The sequence below is a fragment of the Megascapheus bottae genome, chromosome 16 (genome assembly GCF_031878675.1).
Source record: "Megascapheus bottae isolate mThoBot1 chromosome 16, mThoBot2.hap1, whole genome shotgun sequence".
Lineage (NCBI taxonomy): Eukaryota > Metazoa > Chordata > Mammalia > Rodentia > Geomyidae > Megascapheus > Megascapheus bottae.
Window position 1 is genome coordinate 23,097,116 of NC_143524.1, and position 23,107 is coordinate 23,120,222.

General features: G+C 34.3%; 1 protein-coding gene across 1 annotated transcript in view; it reads left to right on the forward strand.

Annotated features, from left to right (window-relative positions):
* The window catches only part of LOC150053021 (doublecortin domain-containing protein 1-like), a 158,615-nt gene that overhangs the window by 12,156 nt on the left and 123,352 nt on the right, over positions 1-23,107 (forward strand). Inside the window, 5 exon segments of the mRNA XM_090347956.1 lie at positions 1,359-1,628; positions 2,815-2,947; positions 2,949-2,972; positions 3,408-3,570; positions 19,884-20,089. Coding sequence (XP_090204082.1) covers positions 1,359-1,628; positions 2,815-2,947; positions 2,949-2,972; positions 3,408-3,570; positions 19,884-20,089 — 796 coding nt within the window.

The window sequence follows — 23,107 nt, forward strand, 5'->3', positions numbered from 1 at the left end:
ATCAAGGTACAGTTTGATTCCACTCTGGCTCCCAACAGGCTATTAATATTGAAAATTAATCAAATGGAGATTACATTGTACCATATATTCAATGTCTGGCCTGTGGACTCACAGTTCCTATGATTGAACAGAAAAGAGGCTCGAACAGATGTAACTGCTTAAGGAAGAGCTTAAGCTTTAGGCAACCTTGTCTAGGCTGGGGTTAGAGCCACACATCGTTTCACCACTACTGTATCCCATAGCCCTGGGACATTTGGATCAGATGGCTTTCCATAAGGCAGTGAGAGGAAAGAACAGAGATCAAATAGCTGTGAGTCAACAACCAATTTTTAGTAGACACTTATAAGGTAGTTTTGGGACTCTGATGTTCCACTTTGGAGAGTCTCAAAAATAAATTGGTAGGGTTTTGAAGGGAGAAAAAGAAGTCTTGTGTCATGAGGATGAGTTACCATACTGGTAGTTGCATGAGATACATTTTTTTCTGGTATGATTAACAATCGGGAGGACATTTTTTTTTTTTATTGGAGACAAGAATGGTTCATGAGATCTGTAATTCTCTCCTCTGGCTGTTTGCTGCCCTTGACCCAAGTTGAAGAGCTTAGTGACCATTTTCATTTCTGGTGTTGTTGTTGTGGAAATATTGCCACCAAATATTTCCCAAATACAGTGGGAAAAGTGAGAGGACAGCTGCCACAACCATCACTCATCACTGCTGCATGTCTCTTGAATGTGTGTGTGTGTGTGTGTGTGTGCGTGTGTGCGTGCACATGCGTGTGAACGCGCACATGCATGTTTACCAGTCCTGGGCTTGAGCTCAGAGCCTGAGCATTGTTCTTGGGATTTCTCAAGGCTAGAGCTCTACCACTTGAGCCACAGCACCACTTCCAGCTTTTTTCAATGTATGTGGTAGCAAGGAATTGAACCGGGTTCTTCGTGCATGCTAGGCAAGCACTCTACCTCTAGGCCAAACTCCTGGCCCACATTTGTGTTTTTTAGAGACACAGCACTTAACACCACGAACTACTAATGTAAAAAAAATTTTGTTTTGCCTCAAACATTCCACAAACTTCCTTCTTTTTATTTTTAAGGTGCAGCAATGAATATTAGTGTGTCTTATTTAAGGTCAAGCTCCTGCCCTGTCAGTTAACATTAGGTCAATTCACAGAACCTCTCTCACCCTCAGTGTCTTAAGTCTGTAAAATGGGGATAACTAATACAACCCATCTCCCAGAGATATTGTAAGCCTTAAGTAAAACACTGGATAAGTGTGTAGTATTTTGTCTAACACTTCTCCCGAGTTGTTGTGAATAAGTGATTATAGCCAATTTATTGGTTCTTCTCTGTGTTGTTTCTTTCAGGGAGTTGATGTCATCCCAGGCAAAAGCAATTATTAAAACTACTGATGATAGTTTACAGCCTCCATTTGTCCCCAGCAGACTTTTGCATTCAGTGGGTGGATCAGAAGGGTTAGGACCTCAGGATTGCTGCTCACATCAAACAGTACCAGATCACAGCTATGAGGAAATATCAAACTCAGAGAGCTACATATCAAACAGTAAAAACAATTCTTGTTTCAAATCAGCATCCAAGAGAAACAGGCATGTCAGTGCTCCGGTGGGTCAACTGAGGTAATCAAAGCTGCTCTCTGTTCTTTTTGACTGATTGCTAAAGGTCTTTCCTTTGAGCAGAATTCATGATTCAGTTGACTATTTCAGACTTCAAAATATAACCTATCTCTTGGGTTTTATTTCTCTTTCTTAGAATGTTGCTAATTACAGTGGGAAGTATGAGATGCACTTCAAACTAGATAATCAAAAACTCTTGAGAAGCATTTGATGCAGAATCAAGCTAGAATCAGGAAATAACCTTGCTGACTGGTTACTTCTTTCTAGAAAGAAATACATACTTTTGATATTTTAGCCAATATTTTGAAACAGAGTTGAAGTGAAAGAGTCTTATTATAAAACTATTTATGCATATGTTTCATATTGAGGTTATTGTAGTAAACTATCAGAATTCAGGAACAGAAAAATATGTTGCTGAAAACCAAAGTCAAACTAAGAAACCAAGACTTGCATTACTTATAAATGTTTGAATAAGTGAATATATGGTATAAATTTACTTGAAGTTTGTTTTTTATTTTAGAATGCCAATTTTGCTTCTTGTGGAATTATAATGTATTTTGGTTAGAGAATTCTGAAGGCAAGAAGTTGCTAGTCAATTTGCCCTGTACTTGTGCTGAAAAAATGGTAAAGATAAATCCTGAGGTTTTTTTTTTTTATTAAAAATACACTTTAGGACTCTCAACACTCACTGCCTCAAATAGTTGAAATGAAGATAATACAATTCAATTTAGTCAAGTTTTAGTTATTATAACTTATTTAAATTTCTTACATTTAAATTTCTTTTTATATCAAAAAACATTTGTAAACATGAAAACTTGTGAGAAATCTTAGCATTTTTGTCTTTCATGATATTAAAGCTATATTACTATTATTATTATTGCTGTCACAATATGACTATGTCTATTATCCATCTATCTCCTATTAGCTATCTAAAATTTCATATATACTATTACAGCAAATGTTATGACATTTCATGTGTAATGATAAAAATAATTTATTCCAGCATATGAAAAATGTTGGTTATGTTTTGCCTGTATAAAGTGCTTTGGAGACTCTCATTCTTTAAAGCTTTGCTAAAAAATATTCATATCCGTAGGACAGTCTTTAGAGTCCATACTTGAAAAAAATTTGAATAGCAACGTAGCAATTAATATGTATCCATTTTCATGGTTTTTGTTTTCTTTTTTAGAGTTTCAGAAAATGCTCTAACATGGCATTCAACTCAGAACTGGCAGAGATGGTCTGAAAGAAACAAACTTCAACCAAGAGTGATTAAAGTAACAGCTTACAAAAATGGATCTAGACTAGTCTTTGCCAAAGTTACTGACTGCATCAACTTTCTCCTTGGTAACTGATATTCCAAGTGTTCAGAGCTGTGCTTTAGGATATATACTCTCTTTAGAAAGTAGAATAAAGAAAAATTAGCATCTAATTGTGTTATTTTTTTTGAATCTAAATCTGTAAGTTATTTCCATATGTAGATCTCATTAATATTTCACTCATTTCCTTTTTAAAAAAATCATTATAAAATAGTGTATTTAGCAACTAGTTGATGAAATAACTCATACAACATTTCTTTTATAATGTTATTAAAATGACTAATGGTTTCAAAATTAAAATTAGACTTTCTTAATGCTGTGATGTACTTTTTATTTCTGTATTTTCAGCTGCTAGAAATGAGTTGCTAAACTTGACATGTGACACAATTGAACTTCTATTTGGAGTTCTGTGTGGAAGCATTTTACTTTGCTGTAAATCACTTTGTCTTACCTCTTCTTCTAGTTGCTGGAGGAGTGCACGGACAAGCTGCATCTGAATACGGCCGCAAGGCGAGTGTTCTTGACAGATGGCAAGGAGGCCCTCAAACCTGAAGATGTACCCCAGGAAGCCGATGTTTATGTTTCAACAGGAGAGCCTTTTGTAGATCCATACAAAAAAATTAAAGGTAAAAAAGGAATGGGAAAAAACTGAGCACTACCCTCACACAAAGTACATTGCTTAAGGGACACAATGATTTTAAATGATTTTCATCCTGTCTCTTTTGCATGGTTTAACAAAACTAATGTTTACGCATTTACAGCTCAGTAAGAGGATAATGTGCTTAATGAAAGAAAAATCTACTGACAGCCACGTTTATTGCCCTTCATTAGCATTGGTGCTTAATTTAATATAGATCTGAATAGACATTAGGGAGCCTGCAGGAGGTTAAATGGTGAAAATGTAATAAATTAAATCAGAGATTATTGAATTTACTGTTTAGTTTCTGTGACACTCAACAGATAAAATTCATTAGCCTTATTCTCCCAGAAAACAGTTCAAAGTTTCCAGTATAATCTATTTCTACTCATGGTGGTTTTTTTTCAGATGCCATTAACATAATTAAGAAAATGTGGCCAGTAATGAACTTATAATTCTTGTATACATCTAATTTGCCTAATAACATTTTCATAAGGTAAATGTGATGGTTTGATTTTAAATTTTAACGTCAAAATATTACATGAATACACATATTTACATATACATACATTTATATATATGATACAGATTCTATAACTATGTCATGCTTTTTAAAGTCTATTGTTATTTAAGGATTTTCTATAATTAAAAAATTCTTTCTTTGGTGGAAAAGAATACATTTTAAGAGAGAAATAAAAAGACCAGCTTCTAAGGATAGTCTTTCAAGCAAGTACTCAGAGTGCTCAGTATCAAGTGCTATACATGGTAATTGGATTTAAATAACATAAGGGATCAGAACATGACCATAAAAATTGAGTGTGTTTAACTGCTATATTCCTCTGTGCTTTTTAGACCTATTAGACATAATTTTTTCTGTAACTCCTATAAAGCTGGTGAATCAAAGGCAAGTCTAGGCAGTAGTTGTATAAGTAAAAGAAAAGTAATTCTGAGATTCATTACAGATGAGGTGTTGAAAATTCCTCTTGTATTAAGGTTATCATATAAAGATGATGCTGAGATTTCCATCTCTTTCATAATTCTTTATTATCAGAAAATAAGTAATTTCTCAAATTCATCAGAATGTTCAAAATAATTTGGCCCTTTTAAAGAAACTTGTTGCTGTAAGGCTCATCAAAAAAATCCCTATATCATAGAATAGTCCCATATATTTTCAAATTTAGCCTTAAAATTAGAAGCAGGCTGATGTTATTTTGAATTCTTAGAAACACTTGTATATATAACATTATGAATCTTGGTGAGAAAATGTATTTCTACAGTTAAAAGTTTAGATTTGTATGATTGCTTTATTAAGATTCTCCATTATTTTACTTAATAAGAAACAGCTATTCTTATGAATAATGATATCATGGAATATATATATATATATATGTATAATATACATATCAATCCAGACATACACACACATATATATTATTTATATTTAAGCTACAAGAAGAAAATATCCTAGACATGTATGCATAAAATAATAAGGTCACATGCTTGACTAAGTTTGGTAGGTGATTTTTAAATGTACAAACTAATTTATTCCTACTTCTTAATTTTTCTTTTATCCTCTTTTTTCAAGCCAAGTCTAGAACAACAACAACAACAAAAACTTGTCTGCTTTGTCTGCATATCTTTGGCTGTGTTTCACTGTGACATGCTCTGCTGTTCTTTTAGCACCAAAATGTTGGCACACATTCCTGAAAATTTCACACCATCTCTTGCTGGATCAGCAAGCTTAACCCACCAAAATCTGGTGTTGTGCAATGGTTTTTGACTGATAATCAATCTTTATGCTGCTCGACAGTTGTTGCTGGGACACGGAGTAGAGCAGGTGGCAGATGTGTCTTGTCTTTTGAGAAAAGAAATTGTAGGTGAGCTTGGACACAGGCTAACATATCACATGTCCATTAAAAAGACTCAGTGTAAGTATAATGCAAAAAAACCCCACTCATCTTAGTTACGTTCGTAGATAAGTCTGAACACCGATACTTGATTTGTTTGAGAATATTGTTAATGTGTGCAAATATGTATGATATGCAACTACACATATATTTAACTCATTGTTGATGCAATGGCCATGTATTATCATATCTTCACATAGTGTTCCAAAATCATCTAAATCAGCTTGGTGTATTAACATGTATTTTATACTTTTATCAGTAATTTGTGAACTTGATCACAAATTTTTTAAAAAATGCATAACTTTGAAGATAGTAGAGGTGGAGTGAAGAGACATTAAAAGTTCTAAAACTGAATATTCTAAACACATTTGTCAAGATTTGGTATTACTGGTATTTCTAAATGAGCATTTTATTTGCAAATAACCAACACATGGAATAAATACATTAGAGTCATTACTGCACCCTTATTTTAATTTACACATTTTATTCATACAATAATTTGGTAGTGTCTACTTTGTACCAGTAATAGACCCAATCAGACAGATGAAAGGAGGGGATTATAGTCTGATATTTCTCCATCTCTGATTCAAACTCAGTTTATTTAAATTCAAAGAAAATTTAAACCAATAAGCAGTTTGATTAATTGTTCTGTTGTTAGCATTGGCTTAGGGATAGAAGTCTTGTCCTTTAGCTCTCTTGAGTTGGGTAAGTAAGTTTAAAATTATGTCAAAACTGAAAACATTGTTCAACAATATGATCAGATGGACCCACCACTGGCAAACAAATTTTATTTCTGATACAAGAAAGCCAAAAAAATCAATACATACTTTGGCATTTCTGTTTTTATACTGTACTGGTTTCTTTATGCTTTGTAAAATTAATATGCATAGTGAAGTTTTCTAATGCTGAAAAGTAATTTTAGGCTACTCATTAAGATAGAAAAAAGAAGACTATATAACATCTTTGATTTCTTAAAAACTATTTTACTATTCCTTTTGAGGATCAATGTTGACAACCAGTGGCACTGCATTTAACAGAAAGCCAGAGAGCTATTCATCACATACCTTCATACACAAAGCTTTCATGTAGAGGTCAAGTCAAGGTCAAAACTGACATGAAGCATTCTCTTTGGAAATGCAATATTAGAAAAGTCCTTACAATTTAAAGGTAAATGCCTAATCAGAAAGATTAATCATGTAGGGGAAAATTTTTAAATAAACATTTTATGTAATGACTCCTGATGAAAATGTCTTATTAGGTCTTATAAATTCTAGCATTAAAAGGCTCTGACATTTATTAATGATTCTGTTAGAATTTTTGGATTGTAGTTAATGAATTGTTTAACAAGGCATTTAAAAACTTTACATATTCATGGCAATGGGGTTTAGGTTTTTGTTCTCTGTTTACTAAAGCTTTTGCTTAATGATAATATGGAGAGAATTCTTGGATCAGCTTCATATATTTTATAAGAGTTCAGCTTCTTTGTAAGAGCTAAGAGCTCTAGTCGGGCAAACAGAGCCTTGTGATTAATATATCAAGGTTAAAAGTTCTATTTTATGTAGCCCTGATTTACCTTTAAATAATTTGTTTTACATGTGTACACTCTGTATATCCTGTTCCATTTGACTTCCAGAGTTTTTATTTATACTGATTCATTTCAATTCTGTGGTTAACTGAAGCGAAATTGAATATTATGAATAAGATTTTACATGTTAGTGTTGTTGGTTTTGAAGATGTAGTCTGAAAAAAAACAATGAAAGGAGTTTTTAATACTACACATAGGATCTAAATTTAAACTTAGATATTTCTCCTAACTGTCACATGGTCTATGAAATGAAATAATTTGCTGTGACAGGTTGTGATTGACAAGAATATGTGTGAGCACATTTAAAATAGGCCATCTTTTCATGTAGAAGGAAATGTCAGTAAAATGATGGATTCTCATCATTTTAATTATTGATGATTTGGAAATATTTCAATTCCACGACACACAAGACACATTCTAAATAGCAGCATAACACTTTTCTCATATATGCATCAATAATGAAATGTTCTGTCATATTTTATTTTTCAAAAAGTGCACTAGTTAAATGAACCTGGATTCATGTATTCTATTGTTTCCTTATATCTGGATGAGTTTGTTGATTTTTTTTAATGGTTGTGTTAAAAGCATACGTTTCAATAAGTTATCCATTACTCATATCATGCCACACCTCAGATGCTGGGTATTCTTAAGAGAGATGTGATAGTCTCTGTGCCAGTTGCTGCTTTATCTTTCTAAAGCTAATGCTGGATTGTGGGATGCCTAGCTGTAGGGAAGCCATGACTTCATTGAAGCAGCCCCAGGATTCAGGTTTGGCTTTCCCATTTCCTTCTCATCATTTTATTTAAATAGTGTATTTGTTGCATGAGATTATTACTTCACATTTCTCTCCCAATAATCTGCATGAGAAATAGCTTTACAGAGAAAAAGAAAAGATTCTTATATTTCTGTAAGTAGGGATAAAACTAAAGACATATATTTTGTGTATTTCCGAATTCCAAAAGATTCAAGCCTTTATAAGTGTGTACTTACAATAAAAATAAATGAAGATGTAATGATAATTACTAAAGATTCTCACACAGCTAAAAGAAAAACCTAGAGTGTATAGGCATATCGCTGGTAGCATCTCTTTATACTGTCAAATATACAAAATCATTGAGAAACACAAAATTTGTAACACTCATTAAATGTTGAATTGGATACATTCACAGATGTTGTACATAATAAATCTCTATTGATTCCTGCAAACCTGTTACTATCTTGATAACTTGAATTACTGAATAGTTTCTAAATGTTCATATACTTAGCTATGTTCTTTGTGTCTGTATGTGAGCCAATATTGGGGTTTGAACCCAAAGCCTTGTGCATTAAACTCTGTTTGCTTGTTTATAGCTAGTGTTCTACCATTTGAGCCATATTCCCAGTCCGCCATTTTGCTGCTTACTTAGAGATGAAGTCTCAAAGACTTCTCTACCTAGACTGTTTTAGAACTATGATCCTCAGATCTCTTTCAGATTGAAAGTTATAAACATAATTAACATTCCAAGATTAATGAGACCTTTCTGTTCAGTCTACCCACCCAGAGTAGCTGGCTGGGTTCAGGAAAGCCACAAGGACAATCTTCTTTCTTTATTACTACCAGAAAAGCAAGTCTGGGCAAATCCCTTAATTTCTAAGCTCAATTTTCCTCATCCAGAAATTGTTCATAAAGCTCTGAATATCACATCATTTTTGAGGTTTAAATAAAAAGATGGTTGTAAAAATCTGCCATGTGACATACATATACATATATATGTTTGTGTATATATATATCACATACATATCCTATACACATATGTGTGTGTATAGATAGTGTGCCTCCTGCTCTTTACCTGTTTTCCTTTTTGTGTGTTTGCATTTCCTAAGCTATTTCCACACATTTGTCAACATGTATCTGATTTCACTACCAAAGATATTTATTAGGTCTGAAATTTTGAAACATGACTAATAACCCAATTTAGAATATACTGAACAGTTTTGTATACAGCATGATATAAGGTTCTATGCAGAATCTTTGAATTTTATCAAAGATACAGTTAAAACTGTAGGCCTTATATAGAGAACTCTAAATGGCCTTACTCTGCTGTTTTCCAAGGGTTGTATTAAAAAAAAAATTCATGTCCTAAGGCTAGCCTTATCTTTCAGCTGCCACAACTTATTTAGTAAAAGTTCACAGAAAAGTTCAAGGAAAGGATGACAACATTTTGATTGGCACAATAGATAGGATATTTGTAATTTTAATCAAATTTAAATTGAAGACATACTTCAAATGATATGTCAGACTAGTGTTACTGAGTTAAAATCTAATGACAACTACTGTCATTATTAGTTAAATATAGCCGTCATGCCTATAGCAATAAGTGATGACACTTAAGAACATGCAGAAACAAGGAGCACAAGTACTTAGAGGAAAGGGAGTGACTGGAAACTCAATTGAGCACAGGAATGTGACCTGGATTTAATCTATTTACCAAACACAGAAGCAATTGTGTTTGGGGAAGATGATATAATTGAATATAGCAGTGTGTTTGCTTTCTGTCAGAGCATTCATATTTTATAAACTCATCTTGCACCCATGCAATAGTATATTCTTCATATTTAATGTCATTAGCTCTACCTACTTGACAGCATTGATGTATTTTCAAGCTTATTATCCAAGAGAAAGAATTTTTTAAAATAAGATTTTTAATAAGCTGTGAGTTTTCTACCCTTACTCTAGTTGTACAATAAGGGAGGCTTCTTTTGTCTGATGTATGCAAAATGGAAGATAATAATGAAGGGTGCATCTAGAATTGTTTAATTGTATGATAAGCATTAAAAATTTTTTTTGCCAGTCCTGGGGCTTGAACTCAGGGCCTGGGACACTTTTTGCTCAAGGCTAGCACTCTGCCACTTGAGTTTTCCACTTCTGTCTTTTTCTGTGTATGTGATACCAAGCAATCAAACCCAGGGCTTCGTGCATGCTAGGCGAGCACTCTACCACTAGGCTACACTCCACCCAAGTACTGGAATCTTTTAAGTCAACTAAAGAAATGTACTTATATTATAGATAAATCTTTAACAAAGTAGCAGACTGGAACATGCTTTATGTTTTCATGATTTGGTTAAAAAATATTTTATGAAAATTAAGTAGGCTCAAGTGCTAGTGCTTATAATCCCAGTTATTCAGGAAGCTGAGATCTGAAGACTGTGATTCAAAGCCAGCCCAGACAGAAAAGTCCATGATCTGTCAGAATTCAAATGACATCCAATGACTTTTATCTTTAAATTAACCATTTGAGCCACCGGCCAAATGGTAGAGTGCCAGTATTGAATGAAAAAACTAAGGGACAGGGCCCAGGCCCTGAGTTCAGGTTCCAGTACCAGCGCAAAAATTAAACAAACGAAGGAAGGATGAAAGAAAAGGAGGGAGAGACGAAGGGAGGGAGGGAGAGGGGAAGGAAGAAAGGAAAAATGAAAGAAAAAAGAAGCAAAAGAAGAAAGGAAGGAAGAGAGGAAGGAAGGAAAGAAGGCGGGAAGGAAGGGAAGGAAGAAAACTAGGATATGAATTCTTCAAAATAAAATGTAGCTCATGGTTGGAGTGTAGTATTTTCTGAGTGCTTTAAGGAGTAAGTGTATGAACTGTTAGACACTCATACATTTTTAGTCTCTAAACAAATGGAACTTTGGAGATGTGTTTTCCAAAATGATGCTAAGCTTTAAAGCGTACAAAAGTCCAACAACTGCCTTATCTTTGCTCTGTGGACTCAACTTTCCAGGGAGAAGTATCTGGGAAAACAACTGACATAGTTCTAGTTAGTGTTGCTTGATGAAATATTAGACATGGCAGCCAATTTAGAGGAAGAAATGAGATGATAAGGTAAGAAAATGGCCCCTTCTTTTTGTGTATAGGGCAGACACTTTGCTGGGAACACTCTTAATAGGGTTAGAGATTTCAAGAACAACCCAATGGGGGAACTCTATAAAAGTTACTCTTGCTGAGATTCATGCATTTTATTCGCATTGCATATGTTCTCTTTTGTAGCCATTGTATTTTTCATCATCAGATTATAGTTACTGGTGAAATGTTTATTATCTCCCAGTAGGTCACTTTGGTCAGGTCAAAAAATATGGTTGCTCAGTAAATCACCATTTTCAGGCATAAGGCTTAGCATTTAATACATGTAAGATGCTATTCAGAAGATGTATTAAGGGCCAAATTAAATGAAATATGGTGAGCCATCCAAATCCCAGAAAGGTAGGAAGGAAAAAGACCTTAGAATAGCCTGCTTGGTTTCACACAGTGAATGAATATCTAGAAGTAAATATTCTTAAATTCCCTATTCAAACTCACATATAAATTTCTGAGTGTTCCTATATGATAGGTAACTACAGACCCAAAGTACTTGTGTTTTGAAGGGGCTAACAATTGTACTGTAAAGACTAAATAATAGAAGTGACAACAATGATTCTGTAAAGGCCCTATGGAAATTTGAGACAAAAGGCTTTCAGCTTTCACTTATCTTCTCTCAAATACCCTTCCTTGATTATATCCTCCTTCTGTTTGTTTGCTCTTTGATGGGATTGTGAATGGATAGAAGTAGAATAGAGGAATGACTTTCTGGTTGTTACAAGTTGATAGCAGTTGGTGGGTGTGATGCAGTTATAACAACCTTTGGTTATTTGGGCACTGTATCTAACATTAGAACACTATCCATGGAAAAGAGAAGAGGCAGGCAAAGGCAAGCACAGTGAAGGAAGAGGTTTACTTTAAAAGTGGCATTATACATTTTAAGAGAGATGAAATGAATAGTTGAGGAGAGAAAGCTGTGATACAGGCCACCATGACAGCCCCATTTCTGGATATGTAGTTATGTGTCCCTAGTGATGATACTTGGAAGAATCATCTCATATTGATAAGGATTTCCTTAGATTTTTCCTTTTCTTCATTCAATTGCCTTAATTTTTGTAGAGAAATAGATTTTGCCTAAATGTACATAAATGTATCCAATGGTCTCACCTGACTTAGAGATACATTGGCCTGCCTTGGAAACCATGGTAGGTCTTAAGTGTTTTGTCTAAGGTACAGATGCAGTTACTTCTTGCCCTCTCCTCTATCCCAAGCAACTCCTCACACTCCTCCTATCACATCATTGTATGCCTCAGTCTTAACCTATACTTTTCTCCTCCAAGATTATGCTTCCTTTTTTTGTGTGGGCCATGGGGCTTGAACTTGTCCTGGGCACTGTCCCTGAGCTCTTCAGCTCAAAGCTACTGCCCTACCCTTGAGCCAAGTCCCACTTCCCATTTTCTAGAGGTTATTGGAGATAAGAGTCTCAGGTCCTTGTGTGCCCAGGCTGGCTTTGAATCTTGATCCACAGATTTTAGTAGCTAGGATTACAGGTGTGAGCCACTGCACCCAGCTTATACTTCCTTTTTAAAATAAATTTTTCTCTTCTATATAGTCTTTTATTCCTGACTCATGACGAGAGGAATCTGGGCAGTGTTTTTGGCCACTACAAGCTGTTGTAGGAGCCAGCTTCATGTCTCCTTAAATCCATCTGCACACCTTCACATTGCTCCCCTTGTCCATCTAGGCCAAGAACTCTTTGAGGTTTGCTGTATATGGTATCCATAGGCAGGAAGCATGCCTATTAGATGAATAACTGAGTGAATAAAATGGGTGATTAAGTCAACAATGCCCAAACTTCCTCTGTCAGTCTTCAGGTATGAAGTCAATGGCTAGTATGGACCATGTGAGATTTTGTGTTGCTGTTTCTTACTCTCTATTAGCCTCTATGATATATAATCTCATTACCCAGTAAATTCTACCTGGGAATAATTGATATAACAAGTTAATCTAATTCATTTATGTAATTTTTTCTCAAAATACAGAGAAACTGGAAATGAACCTCCGAATCAGAAAACTCATTTTGAAAATATTACCTAATATTAACTGTTAACTACCTAATAATAGAATAATAATGTTCTGACAAACATCTGGTGCCACGTATGCATTAAGAAACAAATGCTAGCTGGATATAGTGGCTCATGCCTGTGGTTCTAGCTATTAGGAATCTGAGGTCTGAGGATCTCAGTTCAAAGCTAGCCTCAGTTCAAAGAGGCCATAATACTCTTGCCTCCAATTAACCACTAGAAAACTGGAAGTGCTGCTGAGGCTCAAGGGGTAGGGTGGTAGCCTTGAGCTGAAGAGCTCAGGGACAGCGCCTAGGCCCCACGACTGATGAAAAACAAACAAAAAAAAGAAACAAATGCTTACACTGATAACACAGAATCAACCTGTATTACTTTGCTAAATATTCAACAATCATACTTGTTTACAATGAAACATATAACAAAGGTACAAATTGAAAATAGAATCCATATCCTGAAATAGTTTCAGAGGTAATAAGAGACCAAGTCAAGATTCAGATGGGAGAAGCCTAAGCCTCAGAGCCCACACTCTGTACTGTTTATCTACTAAATTTTTAGTCATCACTCATACTTTATTAGACTGTGTAATGGTTGATTTCAAAGTCCTTTGTTCCATATCAATTCTATAAATTACTAGTCATTTTCAAAATCTATCAATATCAGCAATATTGAGTACCTTTTAAAAACTATATATATGTATATAAACTACATATAAATTTATGTTGGAAACAATGCTTCCATTTTTACTCTAGTCTGTGGTTTCCTAGATCCCTCTAGAGTTCTTTTCAGAAAATTTATTTGGAACTTCAGATGGGATCTTTTACATTTTAGTTAAATATGTTACGTGAATAAGGGACATTTAGATATTCTCGGGTAATAGAACTATGATTATATTCAACTGGAATGCATTCTATTGGAATAAAAGAGTAGCTTTAAGAAACTCATATTTTCCTTCTTCATTGAATCCCTAATCCATGCATCAAGTAAACATGGTGTGTTTAGCCAAACAGGTACACACATTTGGTACAGTTGGGTAATACCTTCACAAAAAGTGAAGGAAGGAGTATTGGTGCTGGAAAATGTTTCCTGGGAAAAATGACTCCCAAAATGAACTGTGAGCCATATATAAATGTTTGCCTTAAATGTAATTTGGGTTCTTTCTTGTTTAATTCCACTCCTTCTTGGCTTTCATTTGTTAAGAGTCTCTTCGTAGGTATGGCTAGTTATACCTGAATAGTCAAACTCATCTGTAATCCTATTTAGTTGGGAGACTGAAGTGAGGAGGACTGCAATTCAAAGCCTATCTGAGTGTACATATGAGACTCCTTCTCAACCAATATCTGGGTGTAATGATGCAATCTTGTCATCCCAGCTATATAAGGATGCTTAAAATACACAGATCATGGTCCAGGTTTGTGCCGTATATTAAGTGAGACCCTATCAACCCCCCCCCCAAAAAAAAACAACAGTTTTTTGGGTGGCTCACTCCTATAATCGTAGCCATGTAAGAGTGGAATACTTATAGTTCAAGAACATCCAAGGCAGAAAGGCTTAGTGAATCTCCTTCTCAACCCACAGTTTAATGCAATAGATAGGCTATATCTATCATCCACAAATGCATAGGAGATTGAGACTGGGGGAGTTATGTTGCCAGGCGAGCCCAGGCAGAAAAGTCCCCAAGGTTCCACCTCCATAGAAAGGACTCTAGACAGGATGATATGCACATGTACCCAAGGGAAAATATAAAATGTACAGTAAACAGATGCACATCTGGATGGGAAGTGAGCCTTGTCCTAAAAATGACTAGTGAGAAACAGGACAAGAGGATTGGCTCAGAATAACCATTATTACCTAGCAAATACAAAGCTCTGCTTTCAAGACCCAGTACCACCAAAAATGAAATGATAAAATAGAAAATAATCAGGCAAAAATAAAAGGGCTAGAGTAGTTGAGCACTTTCCTAGGAAGCATGAGACCTTGAGTTCAAATCCCAGTAACCCTTAAAAATAAATAGGTACATGTATACCTGTGTGTATTATGTAAATTATGTAAAATTGTTTATGAAACGTGGCATAAAGAAAAAAATTAAGTCATTTAAATGAATGACAAGAGATGATATATGGTAATTATACCATGTGTAACATCACTTGGAACTGTAATAAAATATTATAATTATTATTATTGTTAAGGCTTTAGATGTAGATGTACAAATAGGATATGTGCTTTAAAATAATAGATAATAATTTCTGGCTGGATTTTATTCTTCTCTTGCACCATGCCTGACATGCTATTGGTTTTCACAAACTATTAAATGAATGCGAGCAAGAATAGATGGATGGTACAGGTTCTAATTCTCTATAGACTTAGAAAATACCCCATAGGTCTTTATGGCCTAGAGCTACAAAGGAATACCTCAGACTTGATATTGAGAGGGATTTATGCTTGCTTAAGAGAAGGATGAGGTTAGATAGGGACACAGTATATTCAAGGGTAATAAACAGGATCACTTAGGTGGAAGAGAACTCTATTAGGATAAGGTAAGACAAGAAAATTTGGATGGTATCCTATTTGTAACTTCCTCTGTCAGAAATAAGTTGTTGGGAAAGGAATATTTTCCCTTTTCCATCTTTCTTTTACAGAATCTAGCACATGAGATGAACTCAGCGTTGTCATCTGGAAGAGTAGTGGTTGAGTAAAGGACAACTGTAAAACATAGATCTAAGATTCTATTTAGAGTATGATAAAATTGATGTCGAAAAGCCAAGGATATGAGATGCAATCGTGGAGAGCCAAAATCAGGAAACTCTTGCAGATGGGAGGCTGAGAGAGGAAATAAAGTGGATTTGTTTGGGGATAGAAAAGAGTAATGATTTTAGAGTTACTGGGAGGAATGAATAGTTGAGACCTTCATTTCGCTTTTATTGCATCTGAAGTCAGTTTCCTTAAAAGGAGAGACTGTTGTAGTTAAGAGATTTATTGAGAGAATAATACTCTCAACTAACCATGCGTGGGAGCAAAGGAAGTAGCACAAAATAGAGGAAGAAATATGGCCAAGACATCTGCTTAGGTGATGTCTAGCCCCAGTCAAGTACAAGATACCACAGAGCAGCCTTTCCTTGAAGTAGAAAGACTGCACTGAAGTCAGTCACCAGCTATGGGCTGTCTCTGTACTTAGAAGAGGATAGATTAAAAACCTGACGGCATTTCCTGGCTAGGTTCCTTTCTGCCAAGGACAATTCTCAGGAGAAGGGTGCAGCTGTGAAATGGCAGCAGCCAAGACTCACAGCAGCTGGGGTTTGGGGGTATGCTTGCCTGGTAGAAAGGCACCTTGTCAGGGTACCAACTGTTGTTACTAAACTCTACTCTAGTCCCTTCCAATAGCATCATGCCAAGGACCTTCTAACAGCTTTTCAACACATCCTGAATAACATCTAAAACCTTTTACCTTGACCTACACAATCTGGATCTTTTCTGCTTTGGGTTTTATCCACATGAACACTATAAGAACTTCTTTTATAAAGATGCCAAGTTCGTTCTTAACTATGGACCTTTTATGCTTATTTTTTCATATATTTAATAGAAGGGTTACATTATATTTGCCAGATAGAAGGTGCATTATTTCGCAAACATTGATACCCTTTCTCATGTCTTGGTCCCCATTTCCTTCCCCCCGCACCCCCACCCCTCATCTTGTTTCCCCCCTTCCCTATCCAATTTCAAATAACCAAATACAAATATATCCAATATATCAGATAACAAAGTGAGATACTGTAACAATATGAGATAACCAAGGGATAGCAAAAGAGATGAGAGATAACATAGTACATTAAGGACAACATCACTCATTATATGGCTTTTGTTTCTATATCCTAGAGATCCTTTCGTTTAGCATCATGGGTAGAAACCTTGGGCTCTCCTAGCAGAGATTTGCAATAGAGCAAAACCTAGATATATAAGGCCGTACAGTATGATGCTTATTTTTTTATTGGCTTGAAATAGGTATATTCTCCACAGATCCTCACAGCGAAGTTCTTGTGTAGGTCTTGTTTTCAGATGCCCCTTCTTCAGAGAAGACTTCCACTGTTTGTCCCCAAGAGACTAACAGATGTTCACATTACTCTGCTGATAGCTGTTACTTTTGATGCCTTGGTGCATGGACACCCAATAACTATCATTGAATGAATAAGCCATTGGTTAGAGAGACAATTGTGAAAGTAGAAAACCTGACAGAAATGAGAACTGTATGAAGTGTAAACCAGTGGGTACATAACAATGTGAAATTTTGGCTGCAGACACAGTGAATTTGAGATAGCACAGAAGATATATGAAGTGGCAGAGTATACTGAATTGATTTCATGTCCAAGCTTTACCCCATATTAACTTCAAGTCAACTTAGTACCTCAGTTTCTTACTCTACACAGCAATGCAATACTGCATTACCTGTGTCATGAAGTGATTGAGAATGAATGAATGAATTAATAACTAAAAATTTTATAAAACAATGTCTGGCAAATGGGAAGCCTTATTTTCAAATGGAACTTACAGAGTTCTGTGTATGGAGAAGATATTTTCAGTGTAGGGCAGGGGACTAGAGACAGGAGCGAATCTCATAGAAAACATTGGAGGAGCTGATCACTAAAGATTGTGTGAGAGCCCTGCGCGTACTTTCTGGATTTTGGTTGTGGCTGTGGTAATCAAAGGGAAGCCTTTACTTAAAACTCTAAATCCAGAACTCAGGCCTCTTCCCTGGTCTTGGTGGGAGAGATTCCTTTCTGTTGCTCATCTCTTTTTTGACTCACTGTCTTCCATTGCTTCTTAGTGTCCACATATGGAGATTGGTTTCTGGGTATTTTTTTTGCAGGGGGGGGGCGTTGAATTCAGACTAACGTAACAATAGATTTACTACAGAGCTCCTAATAAACTATAGGATTTTGGGAGGCAGGGGAAGAAGCTACCATTTACAGAGTAGCATCTTTATAGTAATGCCTGCTAGATACTTTGTAGATGAGAAATCTAAGTTTTAGTGATCAATACTTAATCTAAGGTCACAAAGAAATGGATTAGTTTGAATGCCGAATTTATACTTTTCCCACCATGCAAAGTTTTCTGAAGGCATCTAGATAGTGGAAACTTCCCCTTATACGTCATCAGTTTTATTCTTTCATTGAGAAATGTAACGTCCTAAAATTTTCAGAGACACGGTTAGACATCCTTTTATTTGTTTATTATGATGAAGTTGTTTTAAAGTGAACATTTTAGTAGTGTGCACTATATTTGCAAGATTTTACAACTACCTCTGTCTACCTGTAAGGCATTTCCATAATTTTCAAATAAAGCTAAGTTTCTCTCTACCCCCTCTTCCAGCTTTGACAAAATTTAGTCTATGTTCTAATTCTTTGAGTTTATTTGTTCTGAAATTTTCATATAAATGGAATTATACCACATACATATTTTTATGTCTGGCTCATTTTGCCCTTAGAAATGGATTTTTGAAGTTCCTCAGTATCGTAGCATGTATCTGTATTTTATTCCTACTCATGGCTAAATAATATTATATCGTACATATATGACAATTTGTTTATCCTTTCATTCATGTAAAAACATTTTATTTATACTTTTTGGCGATTATGAGTAGGGAGGCTATGAACATGTACACACATTTGAGTACCTGTTTTCTTTTATATATCAGTGAAGCCATTAATCTTTAATGCAATAGAAGTTGAAATCAGTTGGAATTGTGTAATGGAAAGGATAGCAATTTATTTCAATTTTTTCTTTTTACAAAACTAAAATTTGCAAAATTTGCAAAATTGTATGTGTGTGAGAGAGAAGAATGTTATTAAAAATTAATATAGTCATCATGAGAATTGAAGTTTATTACTATGTTGCATATCAATTTAGCCAACTTTTTGTAAAGTACTAGTACTAGGCCAAGGAGGTTATTTTTCTTTAATCACTAATAGAATGAGTTTATTTCAAAAGTTGATTAAGCAAGTAAATGCAGCTATTTTCAGTTTTTATAAATGAATCTGTCTCTCATTAGGACAAATAAGAATGGATGTAGATCTTTATTGTAATGTATGTAAAACTGATCTAAACTAAATTGAATGTACAAATAAAGTAGCTAAGGTGAAAATTATTTATTTATGAAATGAATCTTTGAGAAGAAAGGAATACTGACAGCAACTTTGTATGCACTGCGCAGAGCTCCTGTTCTTACCCCTGTGTTTTCAAAGTGATACATAGTCATTTATTTGCACTCCCATTAGTATTAATGGGATTTTGAAATTTGAATGCTAGCACACATCCTTGGGAATGCATAGGTCAAAGTAAGCTGTAAATGAAAGCTTTTTCATTTTCAGAGAAAGAATTGGAATCTCTTACCAATGCTGTCTTAGAAAAGGACCTTCTAATGACGGTCAGTCTAATGATGGGAGCGCTTCAGTGTAAGGTTACTGTTCGGAGGTCATCATCTTTAAAGCAGCATAGAAAGGAGATCATAGTAGTAATAGGAGTTCAAGTCCCACATTGTTGTGTAGTAAGCAAAGAACATGGGGCCTTGCCATGGAGCCTTTTCAGCTAAGTATGAGTGATCAGTGATAGAGCCATGCTAAGGTGAATTTTAATTAGGACTAAATTGTGGTATTACTCTTTCATACCCTGAACATCTGTTCCCTTCAGAAATGATGATTTATGCAGGCTATCAGAGCAGACAGCTTGCAAAAGCTTATGTCACGGTTAGTGGGAAGCTGGTGGTAGCATTTCAGAGAACCAGCATTGAAGTGGAGACTGGCCAGTATATGGGATATAGGTAACAGGGGAAGGAGGTGCACTTGATGTGTCCACTTTTAATTTTGAAGCCAAATATTGACATGAATTTTTAAAAAATTTATCTTCCAGACCATCTGTTATTAACAAAGAAAGTAACTTGGACAATGAAGGGGGTGATGCTTCCCACTGATGTCAAAAGACAGAAAACCAAGCCTGTTCTTTCTGTTAGAATGAAGAGGCTCACTGAGAAGACCTCAGTCCGAATTCTGGTCTTTAAGAATGGCCTAGGGCAGGATGGGCAACCGATTACAGTGGGAAAGGAGACAATGAAAAAGGTAATATTGTGTGGTTTATTGAAATATGAAACAAATTTCACATTTTTGATGACTTTTGAAATGTTATTTTTTCCCTTTTAAGTGGCATTATTACCTAGCAAGATGAACTATTAAGAAAGTATTGTAACATATAACTTAAACACTCACCTATTTAGAAGTGTGGCTTATGTACCGACATAAATTATCTCAGCAAAGAAATGATTATTTGCTCGCCACAGAGCCAATTTTCCTTGGAAAAAATTACATTCACACTAGAAGGAACCTTCTAGCTGCATAAGTATCTTATATGATGTTTACACTAAAGTCAGTCTAACCTAGTTTCAAATAAACCTAGTTTCATTTAAAATAAAACACCTTGAAGCATATTTGTTTTTGGAAAGAAGAAACTAAATTGGAAATAACAAAAAAATGTTCAAAAATGCTTAAATAAATTTAAAATATATCTGTAGGAAGCCTAAAATTATTCAAAAATCAAGTACATTTTAATGAAACAGAGTTTGAAACATTTTTTATAAACAAGTAATATGCTTTTAGAAGGTGCTTATACTTTTCATTCCATTTGATAGATATGAAAAATTATGGAAGAACTGGTAGGAATTTGAAAAAAAAATTATGGGTCAGGATTTTCTAATCAATATTGAAACTGTTTAGAAATAATAAGAATGCATGAGAGAAACAGGATAACATAACCAAGCAATGTAGGCCTGTGCATTGGCTTATGGCTTACAAGTTAAAAGAGTCTTGACATTTTAGTTTCACAAAGTTCCAAGAAGATTCCACATGATCTTCTATGAAGAGCACACATCTGATACTCTGAAAGAAAATTTCTACAGAATTTTCTGCTCTTATCTTCTGCTGTTATTATCTGCTCTTATCTAGACATTAAAACAATTTTAATAAAAGTAACACTAGCTTCATCACTTGTCATGTGTGATTTTTTTAATGTGGTTGTTTATAACCACAGACTGTTACAAAAGAAGTACAAAAATCTAAGTTTTATTTCCTTTTTAACTGTAGATTTGGATCATGAGTAAAAGAAGGGATATTACATGACACAGCAAATTGCTAAGTCTGCTGTAGCATCTTCTTCCCTAGAGATTTTGAAAAATAGAAAAGAAGGACAGATCTTGGATTGTTAAAATGCAGTCATTTGTGGAGAAAGATACTAGAGTAGATAACCTCTTGAGCTCACTTCAGTCCAATCTCTGTAATTCTATGACTTAGTGGTAAAATTGGAGCAATAGTCACTCTTGCAGATTACAGGTTAGATAAAAGGTTAGTATACATAGAAATGTCACTACTGTTTTGGTTCTTGTCTGTAGAGAGCAATTTATTTGAAATTCCATGATCAAGGAAGCCTTAACTTCTTTATTTTCTTTACATAGACTGCAGAATTTTAGGCTTTTTCTTCATTCATAATTCAGCAATTAATATATGTGAAGATATTTATGTAAATATTTTAATATTAAGCTAAAGGAGAAGCAACAAAAATTTACAAGTGAAGAATGGTGTTATTCATTTTACAAATACAAGTTTATTTTTGAAAGCACTTATAACCATAGGATAATATACTATTTATAGATTACTATATACCAATTACTGTTTTCCAATTTGCTTACATAGGGTGCTTATTAAGTGCATGTATTCATGGGCTGCTATAGAATTTAAGAAAAAATTGTGTATATTATATTCCAAGATAATGGAAAATGCAAAACTGTAGTGTTCTAATAGGATTAGCATCATGGCAGATGTATTATTTCCTCATTATCTTTTGGGTTCACTGGCAAAGTAGTATTAAGCTGTATATACTGTACCCAGGATAGCATTTCTCTGGTGAACCACGTTTACTGCTTTTTTTCACAAACATTATTTTTACTTGCATTTTCCTTAGTTTATATATTGGCACTGTTTCTATAAAATTGCACTGATGGAGAAAATAATGAAAAAGATAATAAAGTGAATGAAACAACAAGAAAGCCCTCTTTTGCTCCAGTATGAAATACTTCTTTATGACCATATTTATATTAAATATCTATATGACTATCAAGGTGTAAATAAATAATAGACTTTATTAGGTATAGTTAAACCAGAGGAAAATCCAAGCTTCTGCTATTTTTTTTTTACCATTTGTTCATTTGTAAAATAACTCAATAGCCTAAGCAAACATAAAACACATAAGTTTGCAAAAGGCCTAATTCAACTGAAAAAATATAAAAGTGTGCTTGTAAAGTATGTACACATATAAACAAGTAACTACACCAGAGGAGATTTTCCTGATAGTCAAAATACTTTGGGGAACATTTTAAGATATTCTAAAGAGAGCACATGGAGTAACACAATTTGATTAAGGAAGTTGAAGATGAGTTCCGACAAGGGAGGTCACTCACGCATAATTAGTATATTGGAACTTCTTTAAGAGCTTTTGATGAAATATGAAGAAAATTCTGTCAATAGTGATTATTTAATAATTAGAATGACTTTTTATGCCATAGGTTAAAATTTGAATAAGAACATAAAAACATGTTTTTAAATTCAGGATTGGACAATATAGTTTATTCTCAAGAAGCCACAACTAGCCAGTTGTTTTATTTAATATGAATTTTGGAGTTTATATTTTAGAGTATCTTAAAATAGTTCAAGTGATTATTTATTACTGAGAATTTTTCTTGATTGCAATTCTAAGATAAACAGAAATGTGAATTTTGTCAATAGAAATAAAACTGAATGAGAATTTTCAGTGTAAAAATTTATTCATTTTACCAATGGTAGCTAAGGCGAGTCCTTAATATTATTAGGGACAGTGAAGACATAAATGTGATATTAAATTTGATGGTAGATTTATTTGTGTTCTTTTATTAATATTGCTTTTAAGTTTTTACATATACATTAATATGTTGCATACATTTTAATTTCTGAGAACATTAACATGAAATTAATAGCTAAACTGAAGGGCTTATTAGATTAGTTTCTGTATTTACCTTATCACTAAAGTGATGAGTTTTGATTGGTTTTATCTAT